The following is a 23,599-nucleotide window of genomic DNA, read 5'->3' as shown; positions in this document are numbered from 1 at the left end:
ATTGGTTTTCAAATGGCTGAGATATCTAAAAAGGAGCGATTCTCATAAATTGTGGGACCCACACTTCATTACGATCGCTTTGCTTTACTTTGTTTTTTGATGTTTCAGTCATTCCAAACCCGATTTTCATTAAATAAACTTTGAATTCCTCTTAAAATGGTATGCTCTGTACTGTTAACATAAGTGTTTTCTTGGTATCTCGCAAAAAGTTAAAAGCCCAGTTTTCATCTCCACCAATACTGTACTATCCCTTTAACTTATATACAGACTTTGCAGCCATGTGACTAAACAGCTCTCACCAGATTTTTTTTGCAGTTTTTCTACACAAAGAGCCCAAATAATGATTTCTTTTTTTTTATGCCTCCACCACGAAGTGTCACCTGAGCATTATGTTTCATAGCAGAATGACTCTGTCTTAGGCACTGTGGAATAAAACAAAACAAAACCAAGCATTGTTTTTGGAACATACATTGTCTCTTGATGTTAGGTCACTCAGAATATCTTACACCAGGAAAAAAAAAAGATTCATAATTGGCATTCATTACAAAATAATTTGTCTAATTAAATCATTTTGTAATTCATTACAAAATAATTAAATTGGACACATGCACTGAACACAATTATTTATCTCTAGATACCTATAGAGATCACATTACAAGAATTTGACCAAAGGTTCAAGTGGTCACATAGGCGAGGCGTCCTAGTTTTGGGACTTGCTTGGAAATTTTTCACTTCATTCACAATCACTCTTGCGTCGATCTATCACCCTCGCAGCCGATCTCTTCGATTCACCCTCACGTGACGGCCAAACATCACCGAACATCTGACTGTCCTGACAGGATGAACACAAGTGCAACACGGATCTGTCACACTTGATCACGCGGGACCCGCGCCACACGACGACGCCACAAACTGTTGTCCCTGCACCCGAAACAACACTTGCCATGTGACAAGCATTGTGCCCAGACGGAGTCAGCCGTGCTACTTCGCACATTGTTGAGGAGACTTTAGGAGTTCTCTAAAACTCAGATGCTTTTTGGATCTAGGTGAATGGTATGGCAGGTGTACATATCTTTCAACATGACACAACCTTCCTTGAAAACTAAACATCTCAACAGAAATATTAAAAAAAAAAAAAAAAGTCTGCATAAATTGCACCTATAGTATTAAAATGTGCCACTATGGATGCATTTAAATGGCTTTATTAAAGCACATTCTAATTGGGATATCTTATTGGGATATTTGCATGCTTTGGCTGTAAAGAAATAACTGCTGGTGTTATTCACTTCAAAAATGATTTCACGCTTTAATATGTCATACAAACTATTCATATAAAGCCCTCAAAGGTGGCAAAGCATTAATTTTGCTGCTTCTAAAAGGAATCAGACTGATATATCTTTCCACTTAAACCAGTTCTTGATCAGAAATGAAACCACTCGGGAACTTTTTCACAATTTTTCCCTCAGATTTCACAATAAACTTAGCTCACCAACTATGTCACAGACAATATTCTAGATTCAGAGAAGAAGAAATCTCCGAAGAAAGTCTGGCGAACATTTACTTTAAGTGGAGATGCTGGGTCAGTTTTTATTCTTCAAAAATCTGAGTAAAACAAAGAATAAAGTAAATGATGTCTAAATAAGATACGCAAATTGTTTGCATGCTACACAAAATCTGACAACAAAGTTGCATGTCGCTTTGGTCTGTAATCCCTACTTAACCCGTTGAAGATGGACTGACTTTCCTATAACACGCATTTCCCATTCACCCCAACCAGAGAATACTCGGGACTAGTCTTCAACGGGTTAAGAAGCTTCGGAAGACTTGGCTCCCGAGCTGTAGTCATTTTTTGTCCATACCTTCCTCCTAGTTTGACAAGATAGATGAGTTTTCCGCTGAGGGATGGCATCTTGTTTTCCCTCCCGCCTCTCATCTGTCCTTTCCTAATATGGGGGTCCCCAAGTTAGGGAATGGGGTCTTTTGGGGATGTTACAAAACTCTTTCTGCTCTGTTTGAACACAAATGAGGTCACTCGTCACTATCACTTCAGTGCTGGCGGCTTGTCACACCACAAAACATATCGACACATTTCCAGTAAATAATGTGAAATTCTCATAGAGATTAGATCAGCCATCAATGATAAAATACTAATCAAATCAAATTCATTCTGTTGAATTAATGATTTTTCTGATATTTAGATGTTCAGAATATGACTGCATTTCATTATTTCTGCAACCCTGATTTACTGTAAATTGAGTTATATAAAACAAGTTATTAAATCAAAACCCAGAATTCTGTGCATGTCTTACATATGACTTTAAACCCAACCTATAAATGAGTGACTGAATGTGATATGATCGTTGCACTTTTGTGTAAAGGATTGATTTTGTGTTTTGTGTGTGTGTGTGTGTGTTGTTTTTTTTTTTTTTTGGGGGGGGGGGGGGAGAAATGAATATCAAAATCTTTCTTCATCTGTACTTCACAGGAACTGATAACAATATATCTTCCCAATGTAGGTGTTACAATTGACATCTGTTACAGGATACTTCTTTCATATATTCGTAACAGGAAGTAATCTTATTAATGCCTCTGCCACAAAAAATAGCATTTGAAGAGTGCAGATTTCATTATGCAAATGAAATCCTTTGAGGGAAAGGTTTGTAGGTACGGGGAGCCCAGATCACGTGGCATATAACCCAGCGGCACAAGCTTACAGGCTGACTGGGGGCCTCGAGGGTGCTACCAAGGGTGCCCGGGTTGCCCCCGTGATTTATGAGGGACGGTAATCCCGCCGATGTGAACACGTGTTCTCCTATCAAGATCACCTGTATCGCTGACAAATTATGAAAGATTAGCCCCAAGGTCAAGCGCACCATTCCCATCAGTACGCCCTTCCACAATGCTTCAGCGCCAGAGAAAAATAATCCATACTTTTCCTCTTCATTTTTTCAATTTTTTGTCCTCCTCCTCCTTGCTATTCCACTCTGCGTATAGAGCAGAGCTCTCTTTCCTTGCAGCAATGGTCCATGGGTACTTTCATTTCTTTATTGTTTTGCCTAAGTCACTGCTGCGATGATATTGTCATCACTGTTTTCATTTAATACAGTGTATCATTGTCTACAGAAGTTGTATTATCCGTGTCATCATAAAAATAATTATTTCCATACATGTTCACTTTTGGTATCTTAATCATCCTTATTGCTATCACTAGTACAACTAGTTCCTGAATAAGAAAAGTGACTAGTATCATCATCAAAATTTCTTCAAGCAGTGTATTATCAGCCATATTTTGGGTATATTATTGAAGTCATCATTCCCTACATTATAGTTATACTACCAATCTTCAATTACATTATGAATAGCAGTAGCAGCACTAGTAGTTGCAGAAATACAATGTAATCAAAATACTAATAGAAGGAACAATAGTATTGTTCACAAGGAGAAACTACAATTGAACTCATATTCTGTAGCTGTTTTGACCACAATCAAGATTGCATTTTCTATCTTCAATTTTTTTTTTTTTTTTTTTTTTTTTTTTGGGGGGGGGGGCAAAATTAACAATGTGCCCCCCCCCCCCCTTATCATCCAGCAAACTTTCAGAGCAATTAGTTCTCAGTTCTGCCTCCTTTCTGGAAACAATATTGTCACCAACTATCCACGCTGCTTTTCTCAAAAACCAACAAAAAGTTTATTATCTGCAAGTGTGGCAGGGTCCCTGTTGCTTCCAGAGCAATCAAAGGTCAAAAAACAGGTCACAGTAACTTTTTTCTTTCTCCAAAACCACAACAACAACAACAACAAGAGAGAGAGAGTGAGAAAAAAAAAGCTTCCATCTTGCTCTTGAAAGCCCAACAAGAGAATTTTATACAATTATTATTTTTACTCATTTTTGGCTTTCAACAAAGCAGAAAGGAAACTCAAATATTTTCATTTCCGACTGGGCAGCCGACACATTATCATTCTGTTTTTGTAAGCCTCGGTTGGTGGTTACAGGATAGTAAGGTGCTTTTTTTTTCTCTCCTCTTTTCCTTTCATGTTTCTTTCAAAAGAATTGGTAAAACTGTAATGACAGACAGTCCATGTGTATGGCTTCGGTCAAATATCTCTTTATTGAGACTATTTAGGGTACAGAACTTTGGCCTCTGCCAAAATTTGTCCTTTCAAGCAAATTCATTCATTCTTTTTTTTCTTTTCTTCCTTTTTTTCCGCAATATCGTCAGCTGAGAACCAGAGGGGCGTTCTAAGATTTTAGCGTAAATTAAAACGAAAAAATCTATTTTCAATAAATGAAAAGTTTATTCAATCAAACCTGGGTAGAATTATAAGCACTGTTCCATATATGGCAAAATAGCACCCTTGTCGGTTTCATAACATTTTACTGAAAATGACAATAATTTAAAATTGACTCCATAATGTAGAGGAGATTGAGCTCTTCAACATGATAGCAATAACTCAATAAACCCCCCCCCCCCAAAAAAAAAAAAAAAAAATGCAGAAAGCCCTTTTGGTTGTCAGCTAACGATATATTCCTCTGGAATACTTCCTCTCTGCCTGCTGAATCCCCCCCCCCAAAAAAAAAAATCACTCAACTAATTTTCTTTATACTTAAACTCTCATAAAATGACAATATGGCCATGTCTGTTTGGGTATCACATCACGAAAAATGCTGGAAATATGTCTGTTTCATTAAAGTTTTGACTGCTCTCATCACAGGGTTAGTAGTAAGTGTGAAAAAATTGCTTTTTGTGCTTAGTCCACAAAGTAGTTTTTATTCTCAGTCAGTGATTAAACAAAACTTTGTCACTTTTTAATAAAAAAAAGAAATCACATGGCATTTCAATTGCACCTCAGCAAATGCTCAGTACTTAAACTATACTTTGTAACAAAAGCAATATGGCAAGGTCTAAATGACAAGGGCAGAAATGGAATCAGACCGGGTTACTGGCTTTATCAAGTTAACTGAATGACCCAGATACCTCCACACACTCTAAGCCTCTGGCACGGGAGTTTAAAAAAAAAAATCACAGAGGAATAAAAGAAAGGAAAAAAAAAAACCGGGTAAGCATGCCATAATGACGGCAACACAAATTGTGGATACAAGCAGACATAACAAATCGCGGGAACACACAACGATGACACAAATATGTCACTTTTGTTCCAGCCGGCCGAAGACGAGAGAGGCTGACAGGCAAGGCCCTACAGCCAAGGCACGGTCGATTGTTGACGGAGAATGATTATAATCACAGATCCATAAACTGGTTTAAACCCACTCCCGCTCCCTAATCAATTGGCCCAGTAACATAAATAACGACTTAAACAAACGGCTGGTGTAAAAGCGCACCCTGACATTGATAACAGTCATAATTTTTTCCCCCTGCTTTTTTTTTTCCTCTCTCCCTCTCTCTCTCCTCACAATAAATGCCCAGCCCTGGAACAAGAATTAGAACAGCAAATCATAAAGTCAACTAGGTGATAATCATCCAGAGAGCAAATATTTGTTTAGGAGGAACAATCAGATTTTTTAGCAAAGAGATCTGGAGCTGTGTTTGCCCGGTCTACATCAAATTAGAACTAATTTACATGCCATTAACTTCAGTCAACACAAAAGAGTTCATTCTGGGCTTCGATCAGATAGCCCAGAAATGTAGGTGGGAGGGGTGGGGCGGCTGACAGAGGGAGGGGGATAATATTCAAATTTGAGGCCATTAGATGTTAGACATTGTTGCAGCTTTGAGAATAAATTCCAAACTCTTTCTCTCTTCTCCATTTTTTAATGGCTGCAAAATATATTGATTTCTGGCCAAATGTAGAGTAGAAAGGCAAATTTGTTGAACTTCACTATAAAGTCTGTACCTTAGAGATGTGGAAGTAATTCAATTAGGCCATCATAAATCTTCCAGATTCAACAAAAATATTTGCTATATACTTATGATGAAGCTCTTATACTCTAGATGCTTTGCCTCTTCCATATCCTTCACTCTCAGACCCTTGTGTCTCCATTAAATTTATTACAGATTGTCAACTCTTCAAACATTTTCTTGCCTGCAGAAGAATGTCACCCTGAAACATAAAACTTGTGTAATTTGCAAAAGATACTGTCCACACCTTTTGGCTGAGTCGCATCGTCTCCCGCCTGTCTTGAAAAAACAATCCTGATGCAACTGTTGCCAACGACCTGCCCACAGTCCCTGTAGTCACATATTACGTGCATGTACCCCTTTGGAATATGGCACTACTATTAGAGAGTCTGAAGTGATAAGACTAGGCGTGGTAGCTCACCAGTACTATCTACTACGAGGCACCCCTGCCAAGTTCCTCTCCGAGGCTAAACACTTCGCTGCCCACACTGCGAGCATTGCACACCACCGGAGTTCTGCCGTGAGTATGCAAATGAGACACAAATCTAACTGAAGGGGTGATGGGGCTGCTGTGAGTGCTCGACCAATCAGACGACGGCAAACCGTGATTGGCTGCCTGAATCATTACTGTGATACTGCAGACATGTCACAGATAACAATTTTTGCAGTGTTATGTTTATATCTTTCTCTTTCTCTATCTCTCCCTCTCTCACGTGCTCTCTCCCCTCGATCTACAAGCAGTGCCGGCAGTAAACTGAAGGGGCTATAAAAATCAGGGGCATGTCTAAAATGCCAACATACGAGGGTTAAAAACGTTCCAAATCGCGAGTGGTAAAATGAAGGGATCGCCACCGCGCTGATTAATTAAACTTCGAGACACTTCTCCAATACTTCCAAGAACTGAACATTCTTCTTCCAGGATTGTTTTTATCTTTTTTTAAAGCGCTTAGTCTACTGTGCCAGGCCCGGACATCGAATAATTACATGCCTCTTTGGTCTTATTTATAACACCTCCTGACTGGACGTGTCGTCATGAAAAAGTGAGTATTGTGTAGCGCAAGCGATTCTCGAATAAATGCTAAAATGCTACCTGAATACATTTTTCTTACTCGTTTTTTTTTTTCCTATTCACAAAAATATACATTTCAGAAAAAACAAGAACTTCCAATATTATTGCATAGTTATGCAACACACCGTTATCTTAACAATCTGACGAATAATGGATTATAGTTTGATTTACACAATACGGTAACATTTTGTAAGAAATACTGATTTCTACAGATTGCTATCAAATTTTTATCACAAAAAAGTTCACCTCTTTTGTATTAAGTCATACTCAACAGTTTACAAACTTTCTCTGAACTTGAATTACATAAGAATTTTTCATGTTTGTTGTAATGAACTGAGATATCTTTCTCAATCATAGTGATAAAATCTACTAACATGACTAAAAGATGTTGAGTTGTCTGGGATGACATTAGTTTGTATAATAGCATCATGATAATGTATACGAATCATTTCAGTTGTGTATCGCAAAGTTATTTTCCGAACAATGTAACAAAATTTGCAGCATTTATTATCACTTCACATGAGTGCAACAGCAGGCTCTGAACTTTAATAGTTTGCATGTTCCTTTGCTGAGCTCTGTTGTATCAAAACACTTAGCATACCTCATAGTTATAAACTTTAATCAAATAATTACTTGACAGCAGTTAAGTTTTCAAACTTGTCAAAACTAAAACAAAATGTTTAGAAAAAAGAGGAGAAAAAAGGAATACTGGTACTGAAATAGATCATTCTCTTTTCTTGCCTTAATCTGTTTCCTTAGATAAATCTTTCTGGCACTTTCTGGCAAGATTTTACAAAATTTTCCATTCTGCAAAACCTTTTTTTAAGTATTTCAGACACATTTTATCTAATAATATCTAGGATAAATAAAATCAATCAATCTGATATAATACATTTTTGGTTGTGAATAAAGGTGTTTTGGTGAAAATATCTTTCGTTTTCCTTATCTTCTGACATGTGATACTGAAGTTAGTTCAGTATCTACCATCAATAGACTGGTTTAGTAATCTATTCAAATTTCATGCACACTTGTACCTTTTTTTTTTTGCATAAGTTGCTTCTGACAGCTAGAAATCTAACCAAGTCTTGCCTGGCCTAGCAATAAGTAGGGGCTTACTGCATGCAAACTGTTTTCCAAATGTCTGAAATGCACTAAGTATGCACAGAGAGATAGACAAGTTTGCTACTAGGTTTGATGTATATACATTGTACATATCTATATGAATTTCATATTCACAAGTGAAATGGCCTATTGATGAAGAAAAGTTTGCACTTTATCTTCATTTGCAAGAAATCTGAATTGGAATGTTATCTGCTGTCAGGGATTTAGTTTAATTTAATTCGAAAGGATGGCAGGGACATACTGCCTAGTAATCACATAAAGAAGTAAAGAAGAAAAAAAAAATTAATCACATGGAATAACAAGACCCGGGAATCATTTGTAAAAACAGAAGTGCTAATCTGTGAGACATATAGCTGATGAATATGTTTACATTTCCCTTGGAAATAACAATAACTAGGCTCAGCCAAAAGAGAATGACATTGTTTGCATGTCTATTTAAATTGTCACTTTATAGTTTGTCCTGCATTCTAGAAATGTGTTATTGATGAGATGCATTTTGTATCATTCATCAAAATGTAAAAAATGAGTTTAATCATTTCTTCTAGTCTAATATATTGTTTGAATATTCATATCAAATCAAAATGAATTCATGTAATAAACATAATACTATCAAGGTAATATGGCATGTCTGGTAGAGAATATTACCTGCTCTTGCATATCACCTTTTCAATCATTACAAACTAATGCAGTTCCTGCCACTATGCCATAGATAAGGAGTATACTACATACACTCCAATGGCAACAGTTTGCACAAATTGGAGGCTGTTTTATGCATGCTAAACACAAAGAAAACAATAAAAAATTTAGGTAAATAAACTGTGAGATGGGGGAAGAGTTGAAATCAAACATTCAGCGAGGGAGCAAGACATAGCTGAAGAAAACAAGAAGGCATTAAGCGTCGATCTCGCAAAGTTCAGCCCCGAGTTTGCAGCGCTGAGTGATAGTAATACCGAGGGGTATAAGAAGACCAAGGTCATTATTTTGAGTATGCATTCAGGCGGCTTCACACCTCCAGTTCCCTAGCTTCTCTTCTTTCTCGCTCTCACAACCTTCTACGACATCTCTCCCCTCCTGCTTTCATCCCTTCCCCCTCAATCAAGATGAAGACGTAAATTCTTACTCCTATCTCTAAAACCTCTCGAAAATCCCCCCCTTCCCAAACCTCACCACAAACCCTCGACGACGCTTTTTTTGCTCCGCGACCCCTTCTCTTTCTGCCCGGCCACAGCTGGGCTTACAGGGGGCTGAGGGGGAGGTGACATGCTCCGTGCCCCCAGGCTACTGGGAGAAGATCAGTAGCGCATTACAGCCAAACACTTGCACGCTGCCAGCAAGTCCGCGTCACTTCTCAAAGTCCCTTTTTCAGCGGGACCGGCCAGCCTCTGGCAGCCGCTGAGCGATCGCGACCGCAGAGCCTAGCCCGGCCCTACCATCACCCCTGGCAGCCGAGCGCAGCCAAACACCTCTCTCTCTCTCCCAACACTTACACATGCAAACACACACACTCCCTCTCCCTCCGTAAAACTCACTCCCTCACTCAGTCACTCACTTCCTCTCCTTCTTTCCCTCTCTCTCCCCCGCTCCTCCCCTCCCCCCCCCATTCTCACTCTTAACGCAAACGCACATAAATAATGCCAATAAGCGGCGTCCGTACGACCGTGGTTACAAGTGCGGATGCACTGACCTATTTTGCCTCAGTCTCCCAGTGACAGCCAGTGAAGTAACTTCACTGAGAACTTTTTTTTCTCCCTTGGAATGGGTAGAGAGCAAGTACTCTGCCTCAACTTTTATGAAGCCTGGCTTTTGTACAAGAGTTCTGGAGAGGCATGGCATTGGAACTGCGTACGAGCTGTTTGACTAGATCTTTCGTGCTTGTATTGCGCGAGTGCAAATGATGACTGCCTGTTGTTCGTATTTGATTTTTAGCTTGCGGATGGCCTCATCACTTATCTTATTCAGGTACAATTTCTCTGTTGTAAATATTTGTATGATTTTGCTTGAATTTTCTTTTTTTCTCTGTATTTCTGCAAAGATGACACTGAAATTTAATCTGATATTGTTCAACCAATCAGATATTGTTCAACCAATCTGAATCATCAATTGTCAATACTTTGATATAATAAGACAAGTTGATATAGTGTTTATTACCCATTTCATCAATATTTTTTTTTTCTGATTTTTATGTTTACCTCCCCCAAAAGCAACAAACACAGGCTATGTTAAAATGATTTGTTAATGACAAATATTATGGCAATGTTCCAATTAGATAATATCATATACGACTTCTTTCTCTTTCTGCTTCAGACAGTGAACACAGCAAGCCAGCCACGGGATTGTGAGTCCAGAGGAACTTAAAGTGACAATTACACTTTCTTGAGCGCAGGACTGTGGTGAAACTATACCTTCAAGATGATCGTGATGGTGTCCATGGTTGGAACGGCCCTGTGTGCCGTATATTACTTGAAAGAACGCTACGACTACAAGGTGCGAAGGTTGCCGCCGGGGCCAACATCTATCCCACTCATTGGCAATGCCTTGAGCATCAACCCCAAATCACCCCATCTTTCACTCATCAAACTAGCCGAGACCTACGGGGACATCTTCAGCATCAAGCTAGGGTCGGAGAGAGTGGTGGTCCTGAACAATGCAGAGCTCATCAAGGCAGCATACCGCGGGGTGGATATTTCTCACCGGCCCGACTTCTTCTCGATGGATGTGCTTGCTGGGGGGAAGGGATTCCTCACGTGCAAGGACGAGCAGCAGCGCCAGCTGCACATGAAAATATGTAGGCAGGCAATGCGCGTGGTCAGTAACGCCTCGATCGGTGAGAAGATCCTACAAGAATCTGACCGTCTTGTGGATCACTTTGCCAACCAGAGCGGGAAACCCTTCGACCCGCAGTGTGACTTGCACATAGCGTCCCTCAACATCATCTGCAACTTTGTGTTCGGTGAGCGCTACGAGCGTGACGACCCTGAGCTGCGGGAAATCCTGGACTACTCGGCAGAGATCTCCAAGATCCTGTCGCCACTGCATCCCGTCAACGCCATGCCCTGGCTCAGGCACTTCCCAAACAAATGGTTCGCCACGCTCTTCAGGGCACGTGACCAAAGAGACAAAATCTTGATGCGAAAGTACGTGGAGCACATCGCCACGTACAAAGAAGGGCACGTGCGGGACATGCTGGACGGACTAATTGCCGAGACTAAGGACGCCGTGAAGGAGAACAATGCGCGGGCCGTTGATCTTCTCACACCTGAGCACATCATCATCAACATGTGGCTTATCTTCTTTGCAGGTGAGTTCAAAGAAACCTCCCATTCTCTTTATCAAGGTCGGCTGATGACAGCCCCCTCTAAACAAACAGGACAATGGGACTCTCCGCCATTTCGGATATATAAAAAAAAAATGCTTTTCCGGCACTAACGTATAATAAATGTTCTAGGAATGACAGCTGAGTCGTTGGTGACACAATGCTTTCAACATTCAAGGGCATTAGGTATGGAATTGGTTCTTGCATTATTCAGAGTCATCACAGTCCAATAAGAACCCATTTTCTAGGTCCATGTGGATCAGATTCGGAAGAGAGAGAGAGAGAAAGAGAGGAAAAAGCCATGACAAAGTGCTCCAGATGAATGAGCACCAATAGAAGCAGAGAAATGAATCACACTAACGCTGGAAGGGAATCATTCACAAACTTGTTCAAAGTGCATATACGCAGTGCACAAAGTGACAAATGTTTGGACAAGCACAAAAACCTGCATTTCAACACTGTGCACATTAGCAACAAAGGAACACACCTTATCATCAATATATGTCACACGAGAGATAAAAATCTCTATCTCCTCCTGCAGTTACTACTGCTACTCTTACAGATATCATTGACTTAAGTGCTATCATTTAGTGATATTATAATCATGATCAGCATTAGCTCTTCAAGATAACTTTGACTATCCTTGCTAGAGCCGTTGTTGATATCACTTCATCACCCTCACGGAGAATTGTAATATTGACTTAGCACAATTAGGTGTGAAGATTTCGGTCAGGCAGCCCAATCGCATTCACCCAGGCATCACTGCCTTGACTTGGCCTGAACTTCCCCCACGGGCATGCCAACGTGTGCCCTACACAACCAAACAATGCACTCAGCAGCCAGCAAAGGGAGAAAAAAAAATCGAAAAAAAAAAGAGAGGCTGATATGAGTTGCATTACTGGCTAATTTCATACATAATGTTTTGGTTACAGAGATTCTCACTTGATGACAAAAAAAGTACAGAAAAAATATGAGCGGAGGCATAGTAAAAACAAAGAGATAACCTGCAACTGTATATTTTAATATCCTTTTAAATATCACTCCACATGAAATACCTCTATACTTGCAGTCATCAGTAAGTGGCGGTCAGATATTTAGGGAAAACAAAGGCAAACTTTTTGTAAACGTCACCTTTGAACCCCACTGAGTGCCGCTTAACACAGCGACTATCCAGCTGTGAGGCCTGAACTGGCCGATATACCTGCTAACAGAAGCGCTTACTTTATCAAGACAAACATGATGATACTAGAATTTCATGAATCAATTGCTTTCGGGGTTATGTCAACACCCGCAGGTATCTGTTCCATGCAAATGTTACGCACGCAAGGGACACAATATTTGCCGGCAAACCTCGGCTGAATGGTGGAAAGCGTTTGCGGAGTGATATCAACACACCAAATTTGTCCGCTCTCAAAAAGATTTCTTGGCTGGGTTAACACAGACTTTGCAGACAACGTTTGCCTCATTCAAGCAGTCTCTTGCTCTATCTCGCTCTCTCTCTCTCTCTCCACTTTTTTTTTTTCCATTTACCACTACTTCTTCTACTGTGATGGAAGGTCAACCTAGCTTGCCAGATAGCAAACTTCTCTTACAATCCTTACAATAGTTGAATACAGCGGGGCATTTAGAATCTAAGTTTTTCCGCAAATATTCGCAGCGGAATTTTTTTTTTTTTTCATTTTTGCATACTTCGGGCACACCTGTAATCCCGGGGATTCGTTTTTAAATACTTCCGTTGGTCCAAATCCGGGTAAACACACGTGTGATCCACATACGGTGACCTTGTGACCAGAAATAGTCACTCAGTACTCTGTGCAGGGAAGACACAGGCAAGCAATCTAGCTGCTTTTTTTTTATGCAACAAACTTCTTTTTTTTTTCTGAGAAATCTGAAACAATGGGCTGATACAGAATGATACACTGGCAAAATGTGCAGAATAGTAATGATAGCCAACTTTCATCACAACGATCAAGTCTTAAACACCTATGGAGACAAATTCAGATGAACATTTCTTCACAAGCAGCAATAAAAGCAACAAAAAAAAGGGAAAAAAGTATACTTACACGATCAATTGCTAACAAAATTTCACCTTAATACTACCCAACCCACAGAAACTGAAGTTGCTGATTGTGTAATTGTTGTTGTTGTATTTTTTTTTGAACATGTGGTATACATAACTGTCCTGATATTCACACAGGGTAGTTTTAAGACTGCTGCCCACAAATTCTGAAAAAAGGTATGACTCAATTGGTTACAGAAAAATAAAGAGGAACTGTACCAAAAAGGCAACCAAAACTGTCCACACAATATCAAAGCCATGTGAACAAAGCAGTGTACTGAGAAATTTGAATTACATGAAAGCAGTGAAACATTAGGAAATAGATGAGGAAATCAACTTCATGTGAGATACGCATTACTCTGACATCTTCTTAAAAGACCTCAGAACTGCATTCACAATATGTCATTATTTCAAGGAGACTTTCGTCTTCCACATTTCACAGGCAGATTATTCCTTTTAAAAGCCAATTTCCACAAAATTCAGCAAATTACAGCAAAATGAAGACTTCTACATGAATAATATCACTGCCACAAAAACAAAAATGCACTTTCAAATTGTGACAATACATTAATGGGGACAAAAATTTCAAACTAACACAACTTTCTTGACATACAATTGTATATATGTCTGATGTTCCTCAAAGTTCCAACAATTTTTGGCTGTGACTTCATGAGATCCATTCAGAACAGCTATTGAATTTGAAAGAGGTATTTTTCTTTTAAAATAAGTTATTGAATTTGTGGAACAAACATTGTGGCTTTGTATACAATACCCTTTCTACACATCGTTGGTGGGGTGACAAAACCTCGTATCTCAAAAATGTCAAATGTTCAGGAGAGCTAAAAAACATGGCTGCCATAACATGTAGGTCAATGGAAACAGCCAACTTTTATTTATCATTTGTGACCTTATTTTTGCAGATGGGCATATAAGGATTGGGAATTACATAGTAATGGTTCCTAGCTTCAATATAATGAAGAAAACTCATTTTGACCAAATATTGAGATACGAGGTTTTGTCACCCCACCAAAGACATACTCTTTCTGACTTGCAAACCAAAGCTGTTTGAGTTCTATGTATTCTATCATGGTATTCTGTAATGGAATTCACCAAGCAACTTGAAACTGTTGTCTTTGTTACATGATCAGCAAATTAGCTTGTACAGGTACTCCTTTTCTCCAATACTATTTTCACTCTTTGAGTCACATGACTGCTATTGCACGCTCTCGCAAGGCATAATATTTCCTTTGTCGTTCTTTAAACAGGGATATCATTTTCCAACAACGCCCTATCAGATAGAGAAGTTTTTCCTTGTGATGTATACCAGGCCAATTGAAAAACACATTGTTCTGTTTTACATCTGTCAAGAAGTTGCAATGTTTTCAAGGATTGACAGTATGAAGTTGCAAGCAAAGCTCATTTTCAAAGGCCCCCTAAAGGATGTTACATAAAATGAGTTAGTGCTATGTCAAATGAACACCCTGAATTTCATATAGCATCCAGAAATCATCACTAATCTATTACTTAGCTTTCACTGAGTTTAGGACAACTACCACCACAATCTTGTTTATTCTTCACACAGAATTTTGTTTATGTGAGATCACGTTGCACAGATTTTTGTTTTGCTTTTTGTTTACAACAATACGAAGGTGAGAGCAACTTTGAAATGCACCTGCTAAAGGATCAAATTACCAACTGCCTGTTTGTAGAGTTGTGTATTAAGGTGAACCATATCTAGGATCATATTTTCATCCATCTGCTACCATGGGCGTGGTCTTCTTACCCCCCTCCTAGGATCGGACACGTTAACGAACACACTGCAGTGGAGTCTGCTCTACATGGCCGCCTTCCCCAAGAAGCAAGCCAAGGCACAGGAGGAGCTCGAGAGGGTCATCACTAGCCAGGGCAAGAAGCTCCTCCTGGAGAACAAGGCACAGCTCCCGTACCTCCGTGAGTACCAACCACGCCCCTATCTTTACCCCTCTCCTCCATCTTAACTTTTCTCCTCCTTTCTCTCAACCCTTCTCTTTCTCTCCTTCCTCCTCTTTCTCTTTCCTGCTTCTATTTCATCTTCATTGCTACCATTTTCCCCTTTCATACATTTAAAAAGGTCATTTAACATTCTCTCTTGTTAATATGAAAAACAAAAACATGATCACGATCCACTCAGGCATTAAAAGGGCCATTTAACATCCTCTTTTCTGTTACCAAGAAAAATAAAAATACAATCAAGACCTAATAAACACAAAAGAAGATTCCTCACACCCCTCCCCCATCCCCCCCCCCCAAAAAAAAAAGAATCCAAACAGTAATAATGCTAAAGTTATATAGACAGCAAACTCTTTCAACCTTTTAAACCCTGAGTGAATGTACAAACGTTATTTAGAAACATGAACATTAGTAAAGTGCTAGGAGGAGTACTAGTTAAAGTGTGAAAAAAAAAAGGAAGAAAAGGGGTGAAAGAGAGAATGCGAAGTAGAAGTCAATGTTCAGCTCATGATAATAGCACACATTTGATTTGGCCTCCTTCTTGACAAATCTGGGGGATTTGAGACCTAATTCTTGGCACTTTTCCTGTCTCCTCCTATAATACCACCAAAGACTTGACTTTGTTCAAGGGTGACCTCTTTCACTATCTGGACACCTCCTTCTGAAATCCTCACCCGAGCGCAGCGTCTCTCGGCAGCAAAAATACAAGAAGGAGAACAACGGACTAAGTCTTAACCCTTTGTGTGTTTTGACTGCCGAATGGCACAGAAAACCCCATAGCCTTGTACACACTGTCCAGAGTCTTTGGGACGGAAAGGGTTAAGGGATCAGAAGAGCTGAATGTAGTCTTCTCCTGTTTTAAATTTTTTGTTTAAATTTCCATCCGTACCTTCAAATTCTGATCCATGATCAAGGATCTGAGCTTTCCTCTCTTTGTGATGTCATTTCCTGGAAAGCTCTTGTGCGTGTCACGCTTCTGACAACTGCCGATGCACCCATTGTTCACATTCTTCTCTCTTTTTTTTTTTTTTTTTTTGGTGGTGTAATTTCTTCCTATCCATAATTTAATAAAGGGGTTCTACAATCAGAACAGACACTTACAACAATGTATGACACAAAACTCAAGAATGTCATTACGCATCTTACGCATCAGTCATTAACCATCCACAAGAATGGAGGCAAAGAAGTAGGTCGATGTGTCATGAACAAGCACACACACACACACAAAAAAAATACAGACCGACTCAGGGACATACAGACAGACTCACACTCATACACAATGGATGTAGTATTTACATTTGAGAGAAAAAGGGGGTGAAAGGGAAAAGGGGGGGGGGGGAGAGGGGATCAGAAAGAGAGGGAGAGAGAGATGGAGAGAGAATACAACAGCGCTGTAGTCATGTCATAGCATACAACAGCTCAAGGTATATTTGGCTCTTAAAAGCTTTATATATTATTCCTTCATCTCTACTACGTCTATGTTTTAACTGGATACCCCCCCCCCCCCCAGCACCAAGATAAAAATCTAGCTGAGAATTTGATTCTGTGCACCAACACATATTTTTCTGCCTCTGGTGCAAGGAAAGCACAACATGTTTCTACCCTCCTGACCCGGGTCAGGTAAAATGACAAAATCTATGTCATCACGACAAAATAAACTGTCTGAAGCGCAGCACTTCTCAACATGTCAGCGGAGATCGATGTTTGTACAAACACAGCACCCAGAGCGACAACTATGTCCTACAGTGTAGTAGCTGTCCTCACATACATACAGTGTGCTAATACATGGCTGCCTCCAACTTTTCGTAGCAGTCCCCACGTGTGTATGTGTTTATGCATGCTGCCTCCAACTTTCAGTAGCAGTCCCACACTGTCGGCTTAGAACTAGAAGGGCGTTATTGCAATTTTGGAGGGTATTGAATTATTGGCATCACATTGTACAGCTTGATCTCCTTGTCATTATGGTGTCAATTTTAAATTATTTCTATTTTCAGTGAAATTTAAGAATCACTTTCAACAAACTTTCAACAGTAGTCCCCGAAAGTGTGTGTACATACCGCCTACAACTCTCAGGAATTTCAAACAACTATTCTTCTTCCAGTGAGACATTTCCGAGAGAAAGAGATAGAAAAGAATGAAAAAAAAAACCTTCCATGTACATGAATAAATGCCAAACATGGACAATCTGCCTAACAAAGACTGAAAAAAAAATCACTTGTATGGATATACGACCAGCACATGAAACAAACACACAACAATGAACTGAAATCTTTGACACATAGAGCACCAATGCACTAAAATTGGGTAACAGCTACTGACTATGAGATACATAATATGCTGCCTCAAAACTAGAAGCACTTTGTATACTTTTTTCCATCGAGTCACCAGAATCATGATTTTCAACATTGGGGTGGGGTGGGGTGTCAAAACAACTTCAAGAAGTAACACTTCTTTCTCATCCTTGGAAGAAACACATGAGTAATTGGTATCTAACCTTAAATCCAGGCATCTAGAAACTGACATATCCATTAAAGCTAATCAGTAATGATTATTCATATTACATTCTCCCACCACACTGAAATCTACAAAATAAATTGCCTCACTTACTCTTTCTTTCATTCGTTTTCTATCTTTCCAAAGTCTTTTTTTTTCCCCAAAGAGAAGCAAATAATTGACAATGCATCCTCCCTTAGTAGTTTCTCTCCATACATTATTCATACACAGTTTGCATCAAGCAGGAACAAGGAGTCATTGAACTCCACTGCATGACATACTCTGGCCACTAGAGGGTGCTGTTTAACTACTACCTGCTTTAAATTTTCAGTCCCACAGCCATACTTGGAAACAAAACTTTGCTCAGTTTTGTTATAGTCTTCTTTCTTTTCTTTTTTTTTTCATTCTAGTCTATGTTCTCTCCTTGTTCTTTCTCTCTTTTTCTTTCCCTCTTTCTTTTTGTCTACCCATCTCTAGTTCCACAGAGAGATGTATTAAAGGAGAAGTTCACCTTCATAGACATGTGGGTTGAGTGAATGCAGCAATAATAGTAGAACACATCAGTGAGAGTTTGAGCAAAATCGGACAATCCGTTAAAAAGTTATGAATTTTTGAAGTTTCTGCTCAGTCAGGGCTGGATGAAAAGACTACTATAGCTTGTGATGTCGCATGAGTACAATGATATAAAGAAAGAATAAAGAAAATTCAACATATTTCCATTTTTCTCCCATGACAAAAGAACACGCGACTTCTCTCTTTCAGAAGGCAGGGGGAATAATATTACCCTTAACATATGTCAGTAGCAAGTCGAAGAACAGTGCACTTTATTCAAAAAGTAAAGTTTTGTGAAATTCTCTTTTTATTTTCCTTATATAGTTGTACGCATATGACATCATACACTGTAGTAGTCTTCTCTTCCAGCAGTGACTGCGCAGATACTTAAAACATTCGTAACTTTTGAACGGATTGTCCAATTTTCCTCAAACTTTTACTGATGTGTTCTACTAATATTGCTGCATTCTCTCAATCCTTATGTATATGAAGGTGGACTTGTCCTTTAAAAGGAAATTTATATAAAGATATGATTTTGCCACCAAAAGTCTCTAGCCGTTATTCATTTAAATACCAAACAGATGTCAGAGAATACCTTTTAGTAACTGCCAGTGTAAACAGATTTTATATATCAAGCATTAGGTGTTCATTTGTTGCAATCAATGTCATTACCACTTCATGCCATCTGTTTTGGTGCTCTTCACATACTGTAAATCATATTTTGCATAATTTTTTTTTTTCTGGTTCCATCTGCCAAGCTTGTTCTTACTGTACTTTGATAGCATTCTCTCTTTGAAATACTTGTCAATTTTCCTTGCATCTTTATTTCTGACCACAACAGAAGCGGTGATCAACGAGGTTCTTCGTTACAGCTCCCTCAGTCTCCTAGGCATACCACACGCAGCTGCTCAAGACACCGAAATCAATGGCTACTTCATTCCCAAAGGTAAGCAGTGACGATGCCCCAACCATAGTCAACATTATTCCATAGCTGGATCTAGCACTGGGACTCACAATTGACAAACTCCAAAATCAAAACCTCCTCATCTTTTTTTTTTTTTTTTTTTTAACACACACTAGACAGCCAGGATAGCTACATAAAAAAGAAAGAGTATAGAGAAATGTATCCACTGTTGCAATCTTGTCACAGGAAACTCATTCTGAAGCTCCCAGAATGGAACTTACAATAGAATAGAACCAAAAGCACTGACGGCGTCTTTAGCGAAAGATACGACAAGTATCCATATGTTTGCAGACAAATAACAATCATTATTGTCTCATCAATTGTCATAAAGACCTCTTTCACATGGATTGATTATTTCATCAATAATGGAAATCCATGGATCATCCCAAGTGGGCAATTCACTTTTGAGCACAATATGGCATCATTACTCGTGACATGTCATTACTTGACAAAAATCCCAATATATTATCAATCCTGTGTGTATGATAATAAACATCATCTGTCCTGATGAGAAGCTTCAAAAAATCACTTGCTAAATTACTTGTATTTCTCAGCTTCAGGTAGAACTTTGCCTTGAGGACAGCTCTGGTTCTCAGTTCATCCCTTAGCAAATATAAAACTAATCAATTTCAAAAGGACCATGAGTCAAAAAGTACTGTCCATAAACCTGCTTATTCTCTCATTGTTGCTACAAGGTCTTAACAAACCCTCTTGGCCAATATTGCACACACAGGTACGCAGGTGATGGCAAACTTCTGGTCCGTGCACCACAATCCTGAGGCATGGGATCAGCCGGAGGAGTTCCTTCCGGAGCGTTTCCTCAACGACCAGGGCAACCTCCTGGAGACCTCAAAGCTGCCGTCCTTCATGCCCTTCTCCGTGGGCAAGCGGCGGTGCATGGGGGCCCAGCTAGCCAAGGCCGAGCTCTTCCTGATGCTGGGACGCCTCCTGCAGGAGTTCTCCTTCGAGATGCCACCGGACGTGGAGGCTGATCTCCAGGGCGAGGCCGCGGTCTCCCTCATCCCTAAGCCTTACAAGATCATCGCCAAGAAACGGCTCATCATACAGCCAGAGACCATCTGAAGAGGATGGGTGGTGCACCTCCAGAATAGAGGAGTCCTCTTCCCCCACATTGATGCAGGGAATGGTACACTTTAGCATGACCCGGTAGGATGGGATGCTTTCTTGGGACCACGCCCACAGACTACCACTGCTGCAGCAGTTCCTGAGCACTCTAATCCTTGGTGATGGCACAAATTATGCTTCTTATTGTCTTCAAAGGCTGACTTCTTCACCTGCTAACATCTTTTGATATCATCCACTGAGATCTTCAAAAAAAATGTCTTGATGATTGCTTGGCATTTGAGGCTATTGCCTCAAAAACCTGCCTGTCAGCAGAGAACAGACCTAGGAAAGACCAGGTAAACAAGTGTAAAAGAACAAAGGAGATCAGGATGCAACTTAAGATGACCTGTCGTCATGGCGACCACATCTGCACGAAATTTCCTCCAATGCAATCTTGCACAGCATTGGAGACGGGTGATAGAAGAAGTCCCCCGAATGTGAACTACTGTATACACATTTGGTCAATTGTCTTCTCTTCTGCATAACTGTCTGTTCTACACGCATGGAGTGCTCAGGGACCTGACCACAGGAACTGTAAGGGATTTCAAGTATTATTACTCGGGCCACAAAAGCAGAGCCATAAAACTGCATCTCAAGAAACGGAGCGTGGGCTTTGTATGTCGTATTCTATGCAGTCTTTTGATTCACACCTTGCAAGTTTATTTTAGTGTTCAAACTCACCTTGCAAGTTACTTGTTCGAGAAGTCATCAGTATACAAATGTCGGAGTTATTCATTACGTCACAAGTATTCATATATGTGCAGAGTATTCACATAATGCTATTGATGTTGCCTATCTTATTCGATTGTTGATGGGTTGGTACCAGGTTTATTAACATACTTAATATATTATGATATATGCATCATGGACACGTGTCAGACAAGGAGTATTTCCAGAGTGAGTATGGCTAGAACATGTGCATGCACTGTGGTATGGCCAACAATACAGTAAATTGATTTGCTATTTCATATTTGTTTAAAACAAGAGACAGAGAAATGTTTAAAGGAAGTACTTTAAAAAAAAAAATCCTCACTGAAAACAGAACAGAAGTCCCATACACTGCATAATCCTGGGGTGGATTTTCAGCTTAATTCCAACATGAGTTGAATAGGAATGAATCTGTGCCTCTTTAGCTGCACAAGAAGTATGAAAAAGATGGTTTAAATCAGCCCATCACTTCTAAAGATTTGTCATTTGTTGTCATTGCTGTCTTGAGAACAAAAACAAAAATGTTATCACACAAAATCTATGACCTATTTCATATCAGTATTGTCTATCAAGAGCACAATTATCAAATTATCATGTGCATATAATATTAAAGGAAGCTATTTTGGCCAACTTGTCATGGTATGCACTGCTGGGCAATGTATATAAAGTCTTTAATGTCTAAGTATTGAGTACTAATTCACTGTGGAAAGCTTAATTGTGTATGTTATTTGCAAGCATGACAACACCCGGTAGAGTGCTTGGACCTGCCTAACGGTAACAATGTCTTCATTCTGAATGTGTCTTATGGTGTTTGTTCAAATTTGTGTGCAAGATCCCACCTCCAGTTGTAGTTGCATACTTTGCATACATAGTTTCCTCCCAGATTAGCTGGAAGCCTTAGAGTGACTGCATAACTATAACTTCTTCTTTTTTAAAGAAAAAAAAAAGAATAAATATGTAACTCATCACTTTTAAGAAAGCTTCTCCAATTGAAAAAAACAAGAAAACTTTCCTAGAAACTTTCTGTTGCTAAAACAGCATCAGTAATTACGGAAATTGATTTCAATTTTAACAAAAAATGCATACATAAACAAGCAAACGGACAAAATCAAAATGTATAATTTGTAATTGAACATATCACTTTGAGTGCAAAGCTGTCGTCAGACAGTTAGTATCATTTCACACACACAAAAAAAGTTTCACCTGAGTTTTTTATGGACACAAGCATAGGATTTTCAGCGCAGGTGCAAAGAAAACTACTGGCAGTCTCATCAGGTGTATGCCTGCCTATCACATTGTGGGACTACATTAATTTTCGTCAAATTTAACAAAAAATACTCTCTTATATAATATAAAATGTCTTCTCATTACTGCAGATTATGATTGTGTGATGCATTCTGTATATATCATTTTATTGAAATCTACATATTTTTGTAAAAAAAAAAATTATATGAACAAAAGCATTAATTTGCATAATATATTTGTGATTTTTGATGAGATTGTACAAAAGGCTTGACTCTTGCTTTTCGTTTAAAGCAAGTTGTAATTTGAACAACATGGGACCACACAGAACAAAAATATTTGTACATGAAAACTTACTGTATCACAAAATATTGTAAGTACACATACAGAGTGTAGTCATAGCTACGTGTTGAATGACAAATTTTATATCAGTACTGTGTATAAAAATGACATGTATGTATTTGAATGTGATTTATGCTATGTAGCAACCATACTTAAAACAAGTTACAAAGGAAATCACTGATTTATTCAGGCCTTGATCATAAAAAATACACAGTAAAAGAAAATCAACTTAAGTTGTCCAGGGCATACATACTTTGAATGAAAAGGAGTGCAAAGAGATGTGTTTGTATGTTTGTTTGTTTTTTGTATGGGCTTTGTCAAAAATATTTAAAAATCTCAAAATTAACATCTGTTGGCAAAGCAGTGTAACTGCACTACTGACATATGAAAACATTATGCATATTGTTATTGAAATCTCTGCATTTTTCTCTTCTTCTTTTTTTTGAGCTATGATTATGATTTAGTGCTTGCACAGTGTCCTCTCTCGTTCACAAATCCTACAAGCGGAGAAGACAAGATGGCTGACAATCTTCAGATTCTTTCTCGGCCGCAAAGTCACGAAGATGATTTGCTTGAATGTTTCACTTCACTTCTTGAGCAAATCTCTTCCATATCTCTTTCACAAACACCAAAAAGAAAAGGAAAGAAAAAAATTGGTAAGAGGTAGGGGCAGTCACTCCACTCACTGAATGTACATCGTGTCCACGATATTTGATTATAAAGGGGAAAACAATTTCTTTGACATCAAAGCACCAATCTCGTC

General features: G+C 39.1%; 2 protein-coding genes across 3 annotated transcripts in view; one reads left to right on the top strand and one right to left on the bottom strand.

Annotated features, from left to right (window-relative positions):
* Window positions 1-23,599, bottom strand: part of LOC140243330 (SWI/SNF-related matrix-associated actin-dependent regulator of chromatin subfamily D member 1-like) — a 259,082-nt gene that overhangs the window by 193,463 nt on the left and 42,020 nt on the right. The gene's annotated exons all lie outside the window — the stretch shown is intronic.
* LOC140243327 (steroid 17-alpha-hydroxylase/17,20 lyase-like) lies at window positions 6,674-22,152 on the top strand. 2 transcript variants are annotated; one of them, XM_072323002.1, is made up of 5 exons: window positions 6,674-6,898; window positions 10,354-11,347; window positions 15,216-15,371; window positions 19,297-19,401; window positions 20,153-22,152. In XM_072323002.1, exons 2-5 carry the CDS (start codon window positions 10,459-10,461, stop codon window positions 20,500-20,502), a joined length of 1,500 nt encoding a protein of 499 aa, XP_072179103.1. In that variant the 5' UTR covers window positions 6,674-6,898; window positions 10,354-10,458; the 3' UTR covers window positions 20,503-22,152. The 2 variants fall into 2 exon arrangements, with proteins under 2 accessions (XP_072179103.1, XP_072179102.1); XM_072323001.1 differs by lacking the exon at window positions 6,674-6,898 and adding an exon at window positions 9,853-10,008.

Source organism: Diadema setosum, chromosome 20, assembly GCF_964275005.1.
Source record: "Diadema setosum chromosome 20, eeDiaSeto1, whole genome shotgun sequence".
NCBI lineage: Eukaryota > Metazoa > Echinodermata > Echinoidea > Diadematoida > Diadematidae > Diadema > Diadema setosum.
The sequence above is the reverse complement of the archived record's forward strand: the minus strand, read 5'-3'. Positions and strand labels throughout refer to the sequence as shown.

What these genes read in the sequence shown, in the direction of transcription:
- LOC140243327 (XM_072323002.1), top strand. Translation starts at nt 10,459, where the DNA reads ATGATCGTGATGGTGTCCATGGTTGGAACGGCCCTGTGTGCCGTATAT. An exon ending in GTGGCTTATCTTCTTTGCAG is followed by an intron (nt 11,348 to 15,215) that starts GTGAGTTCAAAG and finishes CCCCCCTCCTAG; the next exon opens with GATCGGACACGTTAACGAAC. An exon ending in GGCACAGCTCCCGTACCTCC is followed by an intron (nt 15,372 to 19,296) that starts GTGAGTACCAAC and finishes TGACCACAACAG; the next exon opens with AAGCGGTGATCAACGAGGTT.